At 27.5% G+C, this 16,600-nt stretch overlaps 1 protein-coding gene across 1 annotated transcript in view; it reads right to left on the bottom strand.

The window, feature by feature from the left end:
- Positions 1-14,277: 14,277 nt before the first annotated feature.
- LOC129913219 (uncharacterized) overlaps positions 14,278-16,600 on the bottom strand; it is a 28,559-nt gene continuing 26,236 nt past the window's right edge. The window contains exons 6-7 of the mRNA XM_055991779.1: positions 15,968-16,411; positions 14,278-15,902 (exon numbers count right to left, since the gene is read on the bottom strand). Coding sequence (XP_055847754.1) covers positions 15,790-15,902; positions 15,968-16,411 — 557 coding nt within the window. The 3' untranslated portion in view covers positions 14,278-15,789. The remainder of the gene's footprint in view (positions 15,903-15,967; positions 16,412-16,600) is intronic.

The raw sequence follows: 16,600 nt of genomic DNA, 5'->3' as shown, positions 1-16,600 counted from the left end.
AAAAGTCTAGTAAAAATAGAAAATTATGCCATAATATCTTGTATTTTCGAGAAATGTGATAACTCATAAAATTAATTTTTTCATTTAAGTTATTTAAATATTATGTAAACCATAACAAAATTTGATCAATTGATTACATTCACTTCTTATTCTGGTTCAGCTTTCATTGTTAAACACAATCATTCTGATATTTTTTAATATACTCTGCAATCAAAAAAAATTAAACTATGGTAATTGTTGAATTGAATAGCTTACGCAAGTATGAAGTCCTCATTTGACTTGATTCCATACTGTTCGACTTGTTTCAGATTCTTGACTGTTTTAAACTTTCCATTATTCTCTTCTGAGATAATTTTTCCCAACTCTCAGAAATTTAACAGATAAATTATGTGAATTTGAACACAACGTTTAAATTTTTCGTGTTGTGGCCATTGATTGGAGTATAGTAGGATTTCCCAAATATCAACAAATAAAGCCATGCACTAAGATAAAGCTAATGTACTTTGTCAAAATTCTATCCGCAACTCGATTAAGCTTCTATTCTAATCGGCACTGAGTGATGTTTTTATAATACATGCAAAATCCAGCTGCGGATACGAATAGCAATGCCAGCAATGCCAAAACACAGTTCCTGCTTCAGAATCTCATTTGTTGATATCCTTTTCAATGGCAATGATAGAAACATTCTATAGCCTCAAATATATTTTCAAATGAAGAGGTAAGGGATGACGAACCTATCACAAAAGTCGACTCTTCAATAAAAATCCAAGCTTTGCTTTCGAAAGTTAGAGTTTTTCAAAGTCAGTTAAACGTGATCATTTAATACGTTGAACTGACTTTGAAAAAAAAAAATGGAAATCTTCCGATTCACGTGAATCGAATAGCAGAATAGGGCTGTAAGTAACAATAGAGATATCTTAAACTGACAAGAAAAGGGAAAATTGTGTATAAAATTTCCCATTCCCATTCTCCGACTGTGGGAAAAAGGAAATGTGGCTGTAAATTTAAATAATAGGTCCTAATACTGAAAAAAAAAATGATAATTTATTTCGACTGTGGTATTATGTCATTACTGGTCGGTTTTTTTTTATAATTTGGTAATTTTTGTTAAAAATAAGTATGGTTCGTGCTTTATCTAGGAAAAGAAATGAAAATTGTTATTCAAATTGAACTCTTTTTTTTAATATGATCCTCACATAAATTCCACTTTATTTATCCGATAAAAAAGAAAACAAAAAAGAAACTCACCTTCTATTTTATTAGTATCCAGGCTTATAAGTTAGAATTACACTGCCAATTTAAATACAACAAAAAAAAAAAACATTATAACATAGAGCACAATAATTTTATAATAATTATCAGATTTCTAGTGAATATTTTTAACATGAATATTCAGATTGCTGTGCAATATAAATACAACTCGAATTGCCACCAATTAACAATTGTTTTTTTTTTATACTCGCCGTTTTACAATTCAGACAAATTGTATTAAATAAAAATGTAAATAATAATTATGAAAAATGGTATTTATGACTGGACAATTATAATGCATAAATCAACATTAGCAGTGTATAATTTTTTATTTTGTCTAAATCAAATTTTTATTTTCGGTTTGTTTATATATATTATGTAGAAATTTTAATTTTTTTAATTAAATTTTATTTTTAACTAATGTTAATAAAAAAGAAACAAAATATATATATTTACATAAATATTTTTAATAAAAAAAATAAATCATTTGTTTTATTTTATTTGTTTTTAAGTTTTTTTTTTTTTAATTTTAGTTCGTTACATTCTTTTATACTGATTTTAAAAACTTATCCCCAGCTACCAAATGAGGGGAATATTTTTTCGTGTATATTGAGTTACGATTGAACAATATTTATGCTCGAATAAATATCCTTATGGATTTATTTTATTTCACTTCGTTCATCAAACTGTTTAGGCACAAGTAGAAAACATTTCCAAAGAATGTATTCTTTTTTCGACTATGCTGTGATTTAAACTGGTAGCACTTCCACTTCACTGTTTCAGTCTTAGGTTCCACCTATTGGGTCAAACAGGTTGACTTCAGACAATATCCTTCGGCAAGCTTCCCGGTTTTGTTTGTTCCAGAATTTGTAAACCGGATGATCAGATAAAAGGCGAAAGATTTATTCGACAAATGATTCATAAATGGGTAAATGTCGTATAAAACTCTACAACTTTTCCAAATGGAAACTTGTCCATGCATGGTGTCAAGAAAAACTAATTTAGTTATTTTATTTAAGCGATTCAATTGAATTTCTTTTTCGAAACAATTGAAGGAGTAATAAACAAGTCTATTTAATATAATTTCACGTTCAAATGATTTTAAACACGTAAATTATAATTATTTGAATGCTAGTTTTAATCGTTTTTTGTAGCAGTGACTTAGTCCACTTTCATAATTAAATCAGACTGATTAACATAGAAATTCCAAACACAAATATGATAAAGTAAAATGAATCCTTTTACGAAAGTGGTTATTGTTAACCCCTGCTGCTTACAACTTCTATAACAGTAGGTATACATAAATTATTTAAAAGGAACGCATCTTAAGAAGAACTTTCAAAACGAAATTAATGGCAGCAAATACTTTCGAACTCTCCAAACTAGAAAATTGAACTTCCAGCGTAAGTTGATAACTAACAGATTTGGCTGCGTAGTAAAGAAATTTAATATCCGTAAGTTTTAAAATAAATGCCTCTTAAAATTTAGGTGACATTTAAAGGGGGACTTCTGAAAATCTGATGAAAAAAGAAAAATTTCTATTTTAACTGAAATAAAATGCACGACTGGGGCCGCACGTACTTGCTCTTGCAGTTCAAAGCACTTTTATGTTAGCTTACTTGTAGATTATAAGAGCTGCCTCTATATACATTTTTAAGAAATTTGATTGATGTAGGGGAAGAGCCGACATAAATTAGTTAGTTTGTTAAATAATTTTTTTTTTATTTGACTTGACTTTTTTGAGAAAAACTAAGAATGCAATTTTACTGCGATTACTTTGAATATTACGTATGCAAAATTTTATCAAAATCATTAGAGCCATTTTTGAGAAAATTGCAATAACTCCATAATGATGTACGGGAAGAGCCGACATCCGCGATTTAAAAAAATATAAAGACCATATTTCCACTATCCGTATTTTTTGAGAAAAACTAAAAACGCAGTTATGTAAGAACTATATACAGCATTACGTGTGTTAAATTTAATCAAAATCGTTAGAGCCGTTTTCGAGAAATTTGCAATAACTCGAAAATTTTGTATGGGAGGTATACGTTCTAAGTGAGATATTAAAAAACAAAAAAAAACCAACCTTGGAAATTACGAAATAAACATCCATACCAAATTTCAAGAAAATCCGTCTACCCGTTTAGGCTGTAGCTACTTGTACAGATGGACGCACGGACGCACCGACGCACCGACGCACCGACGCACCGACGCACAGACCGACGGACGTCATGACGAAACCCACTTTTTTGGACTTCTCCATCATCGTAATGTTAGTTTTGATTAAAACCTCGAATTTTTTTTTTTACACGAAACCAATACTTGCCCTATTGAGCAAGTAAAAAACTCTACGTATCAAACGAAAAACAAATAATCAAAGAAAGGAAAAAGAACCTAACACAAATTATTGATACAATGAAAAAGTTCCATAAGTTTGGTGTTGGAGGTGGTGTAGATCACAAAGTAGATCCACACAAAAGAAGTTGGGTAATGGGTTGTCTACTTTCCGTCTTTTATCACTGCATGACGTGCAGACACCCACTGTTTTATGTGTTTCGATGCCCTGGATCCAAGGCTGTTTTTCTATATCGGGCTTGAGCTTCGAGTAAATAATGAAAACGCTAAAAATTAAGAAATATTTTTAGTGTTCTTCACAATTTACTTTAAACTCAATCCTGGTTGAGAAAAACGGGCTCCTGGATTCGGATTCAGGGCATCGAAAAACATAAGAAAGTAAAAGTGTTTGAAAGTGTTCAAATAAAAAAGACCTTCCTTGAAATGTGCAGGATAATTTCATGTGCAGTCACTCATAAATTTAAATAAAGTATCAATATAACTTGTTTTTTTCTAATGTTTTGTTATACTTCTCATTTATATTTTTGTTTTTGTTTTTTTTTTTTGATTTTTTTGATGTTATTTTTACATAATTTCATTTGAAAATCTAAATTTTGATTGAGATTTAAAATATAAAAAAATTTTAAAACCAAAACATATTCAAAAATTCGAAAGAAGTAAAAAACAAAAAAATAAAAGACTAGATACTAGGTTAAAAACTTTATATTATTAAATTTAAATTACATCGTAAAACATTTAGTAATTGTAAGTAAATTAGTATTAATTAAAACAACCATTAGAGTTTCAAATAAAACAAAACAAAAAAAGGAAAAAATTAAAAAAAAGAAAACTATTTATAATAAATCTCGTTCTTATTGGCGTACTGTGCCAAATATCATTAAAAATGAAGTATTAACACAAACATTTTAGGTTTTTTAATTTGAAATGTGTAAAAAAATTAAATACAAATTATTAGAATCTCTAAAAGTTAAAAAAAATATAAAAAATTAAAATGTGTTTTATAAAACAGATAACAATATAAATATCTTTGAAAAATTATTCTATCATACATACATACATAAATTATATATAAAAAGAAAAAAAAAAAAAGTTTCAACAATATTATAAATTATATAATAGAACAATGTTTTCATAGATAAAATTAAGGGAATGGTTTAAAAAAGAAGAAACGGAGAATTGTATATGAATTATTAGGACTAATTCATCTTCTTAATTAATAAGATATTTTCTTAACTTTAAATTATTTTTATAGTTTTTATTTTGTACAAAAACAAAATCTATATTTCATCATAAATATAATTTATTTATAGGTATATACATAATAGAAAAAAAAAATGAAAAAAAAGTATAAATCTAAGAAAATATCTTATTAATTGATTTATTTTTTTCTGAAAAGTACAATATACCTGAAAGTTTTCAAAATAGTTTTGTTTAATAATTTATTCAAGATTAAAATAAAAATATAAATACAATTATAAAGAGAAAGAAAGAAAGAACAAATAATAAAAAACAGGAAAATCAGAGTAATAGGTTCTATTTATTATTGTATAAGAACAATTGAAATAGATTTCTTCCAGAATAATTCTATATTATTCTGTGGGGGATTAAAAATAATAGTTAATTTATATTGATATAATATTGTTATTGTATACCTGACTTTTTTAATATATAATTTATTTTTTTTTTGTTTTTGTTTTGAAAATAATGTTCAATCAAGTTATAGTTGATGTGTGGTGTTGAATATATTGCAATGAAGCTGAAGCGTTCCACAAAAGATAATTTTTAAGTCTATGCTTTAAATAATGGTATTAAAAAATTCAGGATTCTGAAAAAGCGAAAAACAGTGAATCAGAGAAAGGAAAAAGGACCTTAAAAAAAATGATACAACGAAAAAGTTTCGTGAAGTTTGGTTTTAGAGGTGGTGTAGATCGCAAACTAGTTCTTCATCAGGAAAGACGTGGGTATTGGGTAGATATGTATATAACTCGACGCCATTTGTCCGTGGTACAGACATCAACTTTTTTTTTCGATGCCCTAAATTCAAGTAGAACGTTTTGTTCCATCAGGCTTGAGTTTCGAGTAAATTACTAAAACGCTGAAACTTAAGAAATATTTTAGGTGTTTTTCGCAAATTACTCTAAACTCAAGACTGATTGAGCAGTCACTATCGTAAATTGAGGTCAGTATTAGGTATTTGTTTTTTTTTTCTCTATATTTTGTTTTACTGAAAAAATCCATAACCTTTGGACGAGACTAATTTATACCACACTGAACCAAATCCTTACGTAAATACAACGAAAAAATTCGTTGAGCCAACGAAAATTTAATTAATTTTCAGCCGATGAAAAATTTAATTGGCTCAACGAAATGGCTTTCATACGTTAATGAAGAACTTCATCAATCAACGAAAACTGTAGTATTTTAATGAAATTTTTCATAAAATTTTTTGATCGAGAGTTAATGAATTTTTACATCACTTTACGAAATTTTTCATCGCTTAACGTAAAATTCAATTAACCACGGTGATATTTTTCGTTAGTCAATGTATTTTTTGATTAATTTATGAAAGAACTTTCGTTAGCTAACGAAGTTTTTCGTAAATTTAATGAACATTTTTATTAAATTACGAAAAAATATTTTTTAGCTAACGAAACTTTTCGTTGTATTAATTGTATTTTTTTATTGGACTTGTTAAATTATTAATTTAATATAGTCCAAACCAAAAATTGGCGTTTCGACCCGGTGGAGCTCACTTAAGTCAACTGATGAGTCCGACTTATCATGAGACACCTTGTCCTTGTCAATACGCAAATATTTTTTATATTCAGCTCAGCTTACATAGATTTTTAAACAAAAACCTAATGTGAACTATATAAAGCAAGATTCAATTTTTAATCATTAAAACAGAAATGCACCCAAGTCTACGTTTTTTTTTGTAAGGCAACGATTTTTTTCGTTAACTGATGTATTTTTTCATAAGCCAATGTAATATTTCATTAGTATATGAAGAATTTTCATAAGCTTATGAAGATTTTCGTTAGTTAATGTTGAATTTCATAAGTTAATGAATTTTTTCGTTACTTAATTAAAACTTTAATAAAGTAAGGAAAAAATTCTTATTTTTATTCTTTAAAATGAGTATGAAATTTTTCGTTAATTGATGAATCTTTTCATTGAATTGGATTTTTTGGCACTAAAAAGGGAGAAAAAGTGTATGAAACGTTTTCATTAATTGATGAAGGTTTTCATATTACGAAAAATTACATATTTTCGTTGAGCCAACGAAAGTTTCGTTGGGCCAACGAAAATGTAGTGTATGAAACGATTTTCGTAATTTTACGAAATTTATTATTTTCAGTGCATATATTTTTTTCTATAAAAAAGTATTTAGAATCTATTTTTCAAAAATAATTTAACAAAAGTTTTCGCTTATAATTAAATATCCTTGTGCAACAGCTCTATTAAACACTTGAAACTGGATTTTTTAAAATGTTCTATTAAACAGAACCTCTCCCTAAAATATGCTCTTAAATGCTTGTAATATTCCCAAAGTTCAAAACATGGAAAATAATAGAAAAGAGATTTGGTATCTCACAATTTTTTAAGAGTGGTATATTATTATTTAAAAATTGTACTTGTTCTGCCTTTATTTATCAAAACGAAATAAAAAAAAAAAATAAAAAATAATTTTATGTTCACTTCGAATGCCTTAACTCAGGTTCATATATTCAACAAATCATTCTTAAATAAAAATGAAAAACTAGTCACTGTGGCGTATGTGGAACAATTTTTTTTTTACAAATTTTGTTGGATAAGACAATTTTTCATTTGCATCGCGTCTATAACAGAATGCAAATGTTCTAAGTGGGAAATTCTTCAACTGTCTGTCAAGGTAGAGTCATTATGAAAATATTTCTCTAAATATCTAGTGAGCCACCCCAAATAAGGGGATTGATTTTAGCCAGGTTTAAAAGTTCTTATGTCGACTCGTGAAATTTCGCCATCTCGTTACTTGATAAAATTGAGTAACAGCTATTTCAGGGATGCCAATCCGATCATTAGAATCCTTTTTTCCATTTCATTCAATTCGAAAAACGGAGAAACGGGCCTATTTGACTTTTTACACAATCAATTATTTCAATATTTGCCCGCACGGCAATCCACTCGTGAAAAGTCGGCATAAAATTGAAATTACATTTCGTATCATATTCCTGACTATCTGTAATTAATCTACAGCAAAAGGAGCCAGTTCCAAAAAATTCTTTTTCAGGTTTATGCATTGAAAAATCCTTTTTTTTTCAAAATATTCAATGAAACACATCATGCAGTAAATAAAATCGAGACTAATACACTATACTTGCGACAATATTTTCAAATATATTTTAAAAATAATTAGTACTTCTTTGAAAACAACTTGCCTGCTTTATTCATAGTTTTTATTTATATTAAGCGGTGGCTACAACTATCCACAAACAAAAAATAATAATAAATAAATAATGGTGCTAAAAGATCAAATAAAAATTATTTAAAAAAACAATACTTTTTTGTACAAAACCTATATTGTATGCTCTTTGTTCATTCAATAATTTCAGATTATAATAAAAAAAAATTTGAAAAAAAGGTTAGAGATTTCGTTTGAAGATTCATAAAAAATTATATGTTGTTAAATTATATAAAAAAAAAATATGGTAGCACTTTTTAACATATCATTCGGAAAAATGTAAATTTGAAAATAAAAATGAACAAAAAATTAATATAAATATATAAATAATAGAACTAAAGAATTTATATATGTAAAGCAAAAAAAAAAAAAAACGTCTATATTATAATGTTAAATGAGTTTTCTATGTTCTTTAAGAACTGGTATCTATCAAATGATTTACAAATTGCTATAAACATAATATATTATTTTTTTAAATCCCATAATTGAGAGATTTTCTAAAATTAAAAAAAAAATAAATAAAAACAAAAAACAACTCCAAGTGAAGATTATTAATACTTTTAAGAAAAGTACATTATATACAAATTAAATTTAATACAAAATAAGTTATTGAAAAAAAAAAAAAAAATAAATTAATGTAAAAGAATATTAAAACATGGAAAATAAATATTATTGAAGTTTTATTTGGAATTTGCTTTGAAAGGTAAAAATCTAAACAAAAAAAGAAAACGATTAATGATGCGAACAGAGATACCCAAAGGAGATGGGAAACTTTCGTACGTTTTACCCCCCAAAACCCATTTGTTTATTTCGTGTTGTTGTAATCTCTTTTGTATTCGTGAATAAATGTGAAAAACACACATAGTGTAGTCACGGTGTTTTTACGCACACCTAAGCAAAAATGTACGATTTTTCACGCATACTTAGCCAAAAATGTATATTTTTTCACGCATACTTATCCAAAAATGTCTACCGCAGTTTGTAGGCAAACCCGTATGACGTCAGAAGTTTCTCATCTCTTTTGGGTATCTCTGGATGCAAAGACACGTCAGAATTTCACAATGTATTGAAAAGCTACTTATTCAACAGACAGAAAGTCATCTGATATTCAACACTGAGTTACAAAAAAAGATATGCACTTTGAAATCAATAACGAAAAACTTAGTAATTAATGATTTTTGAAATGGGACCTTAAGCAGATTTCAGGCTACTGAGTGTCTTTGGAAGGGTAGATCGTATCCTAATCTTTTGCCACAGAGCATGTTCCGAACCGTACTCGATGTTTGTGTTTAAAGATGTCTAAAATAATAATAGAAAAGAAATTTAATTTTTTTTTTTTTTAAATGTACTGGTTACTTGGTAACAACTCTGATTTATCAACCCAAAACAAAATAATGCTGTATAATCAAGTACTAAAGCCTGTTTGGACCTATGGTATCCAATTATGGGGCTGTACAAAAAAAAAAAATACCGAAATCATCCAAAAATTCCAAAACAAAGTCCTTCGTGGAATAGTTAATACACCTTGGTACATAAGAAATAGCGATCTACATCGTGACTTACAAATAGAAACGGTTACAGAAGTTGTTAAAAAATACGCTGTATCGCATAATCAGAGACTGCAAAGTCATACCAATTCTGAAATGGTGTCCGTCTTGAATACAAGAAACCATGTTCGGAGATTAAGAAGAACCAAGCCTCATGAGCTTATGGTCTAAAAAAACATGGGAAAGTATTAAAAGTTTAAACTTCCCCCAAAGTGATTTTACAAAGTTAAGAAAGAAAAATCTGATGTCGATCTCTCAAGATTGGTCCTGATAAAGAGGTGGTTTTAGTGGTTAAGAGTCCCACACTACTTGGTGTCGAATACTGCCAAGTGTATTTTGAAGATTTCCTCCCGTCAAAAAAAAAAAAAAAAAAAATTTTTTGTCGGCCTCAAGTTGAAATATATTTAAAATGCCCATAAATTCACAGTTCTATTTAACAGACATACAATAATTACTTGGTTTATGAGGTTTATCTGGAGTTTCCACTGTTACATGAATACCCCTATTTTGAAAACTTTATTGTTGGGCCCGTGAATCTCGGAGAGAATATTGTTCCCTTGTAAATATTTTTTCCCCCCGTAATTTTTTGTGCGCTTGTGAATGTGAATTTCCATCGGAATTTGTTTTTATTTATTGCCGATGTGAACAAATACCGAAGGAATTTTATGAGGATCAATTTGTTCTTCTGTTTGAATGAATCGAAACATTGCCATTTTTTTGTTTACTCCTATAGTGCTGAAGAAGAGCTACATGAGATGGATCGATTCACTTTTAACTTTTGGCTGGCAAATTAATTTGTAGATTTTTAAATGCTTTTAAGCGGGTCGGGGTCAAAATTCTGTATGTGCCAAAATTCGGATTCCAAAATTCTGTAAAATCAAAACTCTGTATTGTAAAATTCTTTAAATACATACAAAATTATGGATTTCAAAATTCTGTATTCCAAAATTCTCTAAATGGTAAAAGAAAAAATTGTTTTTATAATGAAAGTGCTCACTTTTTATCATTATCAAAACAATTTTTTTTTTATCATTTACAAAATTTTGGAGTAAAGGTTTTTGGTATTTTCTTTGCAGAAAATGCTTTGAAGTAAAGTATCTCCCCAATTACAGCTATTGCATTGAATTTGATTGACATATGTACCTTAAATACCAAAATACGAGTAATATTTAGCCATCAAGAATCTTTATATTTTTCATCATTTTGTTTTTTGTCATTCTGTATTTGTTTTTCTCTTTTTTTTAAGGTCTTTTATACATTGTTATACTACTTATCCCTGATTTTTTAATTGTCATTTAGACTATCAGAGGAATAAATCTCAATATAAAAAAACTTTTACTCCTATGTAGGAATAAGCTCTAAATGAGGATTATATGACTATTGCAAAATTGGCCCTTATAGAATAGAATTTGTTCAACAGGCAAGATAAAAATGTATAGATTTGAAATTACAGATGTCCAGAAATGCAGAATAATGGATTTGCAGAGTTTTGAAAAACAGAATTTTAGATTAACAGAATTTTGAAATACAAAAACTAACTTAGATTTTTATAGGCTCAACAGTTTTTTGTTTTTCAAAATTCCGCTAAAATGAAAAAAATTTTTCAGCAATTTGACTCTTGGTAGAAAATTGTAATTGTCTCTAAGAGTTTATTAATTTCACTTGTTCTATGTAGCATGTATGTAGGTTAGGGTGGGTCAAAAAAATCGAAATTTTTTTTTTTGATTTGGTACTCCGAAAAATCGATTGCTAGACCCCTCTAGAATATACACACCAAATATGAGCTCTTTATATTAATGTGAAGGTCCTCCGCTTTGCAATTTTCCATTTTTACATCAAGCTTCTAATAAAAAAAAATAATTTTTTTATTAATTGACTTTTTAGCAAATTTCTTTTCATATTCTTGTAGGAAATTGAACGCTCTACAAAAAAGGCTTTATACACTTTTTTCGTTTATCTAACCGTTGAATAGATATTTGAGGTCCAAAAATCGAGAAAATCTTTAAAAATTCGTTTTTTGTTCTTAATTTTGTAACAAATTGAAAAATTATAATGATCAAACGCGCAAGACATATTCTTGTTGAAAATTGATTGCTCCACAAAAAAGGTCTTATTAACTTTTTTCATTAATCTAACCATTCTAAAGATATTCGAGGTCAAAGTTTAAAAAAAATATAAAAATATTTTATATTTTTAAAAAATTTCTAATTCACTGAAACCTCATTATTTTCAAATTAGCAAGATATATTCTTGAAGGGGCTTAAACGTTCTACAAAAAATTCCTTGGAATGAAATTGATTGCTTTAACCGTTTAGAAGATATTCGTATCCAAACCAATGCTCACTGATTTCAATAGTTTTCTTATGACCCGTATGCATTGCGATTTGGATACGAATATCTTCTAAACGGTTAAAGCAATCAATTTCATTCCAAGGAATTTTTTGTAGAACGTTTAAGCCCCTTCAAGAATATATCTTGCTAATTTGAAAATAATGAGGTTTCAGTGAATTAGAAATTTTTTAAAAATATAAAATATTTTTATATTTTTTTTAAACTTTGACCTCGAATATCTTTAGAATGGTTAGATTAATGAAAAAAGTTAATAGGACCTTTTTTGTGGAGCAATCAATTTTCAACAAGAATATGTCTTGCGCGTTTGATCATTATAATTTTTCAATTTGTTACAAAATTAAGAACAAAAAACGAATTTTTAAAGATTTTCTCGATTTTTGGACCTCAAATATCTATTCAACGGTTAGATAAAAGAAAAAAGTGTATAAGGCCTTTTTTGTAGAGCGTTCAATTTCCTACAAGAATATGAAAAGAAATTTGCTAAAAAGTCAATTAATAAAAAAATTATTTTTTTTTATTAGAAGCTTGATGTAAAAATGGAAAATTGCAAAGCGGAGGACCTTCACATTAATATAAAGAGCTCATATTTGGTGTGTATATTCTAGAGGGGTCTAGCAATCGATTTTTCGGAGTACCAATTCAAAAAAAAGAATTTCGATTTTTTTGACCCACCCTAATGTAGGTACTGGTTTTTTGACAAAAAAAATTCGAAGTTTTAATCAAACCAACATTACGATGATGGAGAAGTCTGAAAAATTGGTTTTGGTAGTTCCGTCTGTCTGTGCGTCCATCTTTACAGATTTTAAGTTTCAACAGTCTAAACGAGTGGACAGATTTTCTATAAAGTTAGTAGTTGAAATTTTGGAAGTTCTTTTTTTTTTTTTTTGTATATCGCTTGGAACGTGTACCTCCCATATAAAAAATTTCAAGTAAGGTACTCCAAATATCTCGGCTTTTACTTGCATTCAAAATTAAGTTGCACCCTTTACTTATTTCTTGTAATTCTGTTTTAAATAAAAACTGACTCAAACAACAAAAATAAATTTTTTATTCTCACTCTTTTAATACTATGAGCCAAAGTTTCATTAGCCAGATAAACCCCAGTTAAGGCTTATTCCTACGAATAAGGGTTTTTTTATATTGACATTTTTCTTCTGACTGTAACTGATGATTATAGAAAACTAGGGCTTAAGCAAAAATAAAAAAACACATTTTTAAGGATTTTATACGTGGTAAATGTTTCCTAAAGTATCATAAAATATATTTTTACTTGCGATATAGGTACTATATATCAAGTTATGCATTCGTACAAAAAAAAAAGTTGAGATAACATTTCAATGACGTTACGATGATAGAGAATGCCTAAAAAGTGGGTCCCGGAAGTCCGTCTGTCTGTCAGTCTGTCTGTCTGTAAACGAAGCTACAGCCTAAACGGATAGACCGATTTATGTAAAACTTGGTATGTAGCGTTATTTGGCGACTCTCCAGAGGGGTTTTTGGAATTAATTTTTTTGGACCAAAAATTACGGTACTTGTCATATACCGATTTTAATAAAGTTGGAATTGCTCAAAAACGGCTCCAACGATTTTGTTTAAAAAAATCAAATGTAAGTTTTAAGACAAGATCTAACTTTCAATGAAATTTTTTTTTTTTTTTGAAAATCATTATTAACGGTACCTGCCATAGAACCTTTTTTTTTAAATCCGATTATCTCCGAGACTACTTATTCGATTTCAACGAAACTTTTTGTGTTTTTTCTACAACTCAGTAGCTACTCATTTTTTTTATTTTATTCGAAAAACAATAAAAACAAATACTTACTTGTGTATTTTTTATTATTGTTTTGCGAATAAAATCAAAAATGAGTAGCTACTGAGTAATAGAAAAAAACATGCCTATAATTTAAATATAAAACAAAAATAAAATTTTGAAAAAAATAATTTTTGCATTTTTTTTGAAAAATCAAATCAAATTTTTTTTAAATTTTATTTTTAGATGTTAATTAGTGATTTCTACAATTTCAATTTACAATACCAATTTCATTTTAAAACTTTTTTTCCAAAAAATTATTTATAAAAAATTAGTTTTTTAAAAAACGGCTCTAACGATTTTGAAATTTTTTTTCCTAAAAATGCATCTTAATATCAATCAAAACTGCATACTTGTTTTGGAGGGCAATTTGATTTCAGATTTTATTTCATTTTTTTTAAAAACGAATTTTATTTTTTTCCAAATTTCTATATAAAAAGTCTTAAAAAATTAAGCAACTTTAACTCGACCCAGTCGTGCATTTTATTTAATAATATAATTGGTCTCAGGCAAGAAAAAATGAAAAGCTTAAAAATTAATATTTGAGCAGGCAAAAAAGATATTAAAAAATTTAAAGCACACTTACAAAGAATAAAATTTCTTCTACACCCTGTATTTTTGAGGAATAACTTTTCTGTTATTAACTGAGTAGGTACCATGCTAAATTTAGGTTTTTTTAATATTTGCTGTTGAATCTTGGTCCATTATGCAGATTTTATAGAACCAAAGTCTTAATTTGTAAATAATAAACGTCTTTGAGATTTAATTACACTTAACTTTAGATAGTTTTCAAGAAAAACACAATAATTTCCCCGCTCATCTTCTTTCGTATAGCTTAGCGTTTCATTTTATTAAAAAATAAAATAAGTTTCAAACACATTTCGTTTTTGTTTTTTTATACAAATCAGTTGATAATAAGTCTTTCGTTATATTCTTAGTACGTTATATTTTAAATATTATATAATATATATATTAATAAATTTTAAAAATAGATATAATTATAATAATAATAATAATGTTATTGTTATTTCTTTCAAGTTGTTTTGTTATATTATTGCACAAAATGTTATATATTTTTTTCTGATTTTGCAGTTTCTTTTCTGTATCAATTTTAAAATAAAGGGTATATTCGAGTATAATTTTTAATATAGAGTTGAAAAATAAAAAATAAACAAATTTTTTAAGATTTATTTCTTCAAATTTAGAAAACTAAAATAAATTAATAATGAATAGCAACAAAAGGACATTTTGGACCGTCTGTATGTATAGACACATATAAATATGTAGAGGTTAATAAGACTTATACATAAATCCTAAAGTCTACATTTTTCTTATAATGTTTTTTTTTTTTTTATTTTATTTGTTTTTATTTCTCTAAGTTTCGTATATGTTTCAAAAAATTACATTTAACTTACATTTATGTATATGAATGTTTTGTGTTTACATTTTTTTTCTTTATAGTATAAATATATATATATATGTATATATATATAGGGTTCTATTTTTTAATGTTTAACAGGGTATATGTGCAATGTATGAGACACATCCAAGCTAACATATTCCAGCTTCTCGTTTTTTCTTTTAAATTTTTATTTAAAATCATCTGTTTTCTTGTTTGACATACTCTCTTTCGTTTCATATACCTTTGTACGATATGTTTAACATAGTTTATTTTGTTTTTTTTAATCCATCAAAGTCTTATTTTTTAATAAAAATACAATATAGTGTGGTTAGAAACTTACAACATTTATACTCCATTTATTGCAATTCTCTCCAAATGTCAATGCATGTTTAGGTATTTTTGATTTGACGTTTTTTAAAATGTGTAGACTTGAAAAGTCTACAAAAGGATAACTTGACATTTAAAAATTAAAAAAGAAATTAATTAATTTTTTTCGTTTGTTTTGAATTTTTTTTTGGTTAGACCTTTATGTACTTTGTTCGTTTCCGGATTTTGCTAAGTTTTGTTGTTTTTGGATATAATATCAAAATCATATGGAAGTCTTGTTTGAAAGATGGATTTTTGTTTCTTAGTTGCCATCATTTACACCACATTTGGAACGTAAAATGGCGGCCAATCGTTGAGTGAGAGGCTCTGTTGGAGATTCTGAGTCACTGCATGATGTTGAATTAACCTTATTTCCTGTAAAATTAAACAGATTTTCATATTATAAATACAATAGTCATAGTTATTTTAACAATTTATACCATTGCTTATATCCAAATCATGATTTGACAGTTCCTTTGATAGATGCAATGTATTAGGTACAATGTCGTCTTCTTCTTCCAGCAACAAACTAGAATATGAATGTGTTGTGTTGTCACTGCGACTGCGACTTCCTCCAGTACTGGAGGAATTACGTGAATTCAATACACACAAATTATTGTCCTCCAAATCATCACTACTTATAACATCTTCTGAGTCACTAATACTTTCACCAGCAAGGCCACTGCTTCTTGAGCTTGAACGACGGCTGCCATCGGCAATTTCACCTCCCGATGAATTGTCACAATCACCGTCAGCATCTTCGATTTGATTCGATTCACTTGATTCTTCACTGCCATTTGAAACATCCTCTTCGGATTGATCTAAAGCCATTTCGGGGGATGATGATTTGTTGTAGTTTTCATCGCTGTCACTTAAGGCTTCACCTACACATTTTAAATTTAATGAGAAGATGTACATTTTTTATCACATTAATACTAACAATAGATTTTCAATACAACTGTATTTCAATAAAAAAAAAATAAGATCTGAAGCCATGAAGAAAGTGATGTATTTAGTTATTCTGCTAATAGTCAAAGAAAGATACGAAATTTTGTAACGCAAGGAAAATTTAT

This window comes from Episyrphus balteatus, chromosome 3 (genome assembly GCF_945859705.1).
Source record: "Episyrphus balteatus chromosome 3, idEpiBalt1.1, whole genome shotgun sequence".
In the NCBI taxonomy this organism is placed as follows: Eukaryota; Metazoa; Arthropoda; class Insecta; order Diptera; family Syrphidae; genus Episyrphus; species Episyrphus balteatus.
Note: the sequence above shows the minus strand (reverse complement) of the source record. Positions and strands in the feature narration are given on the sequence as shown.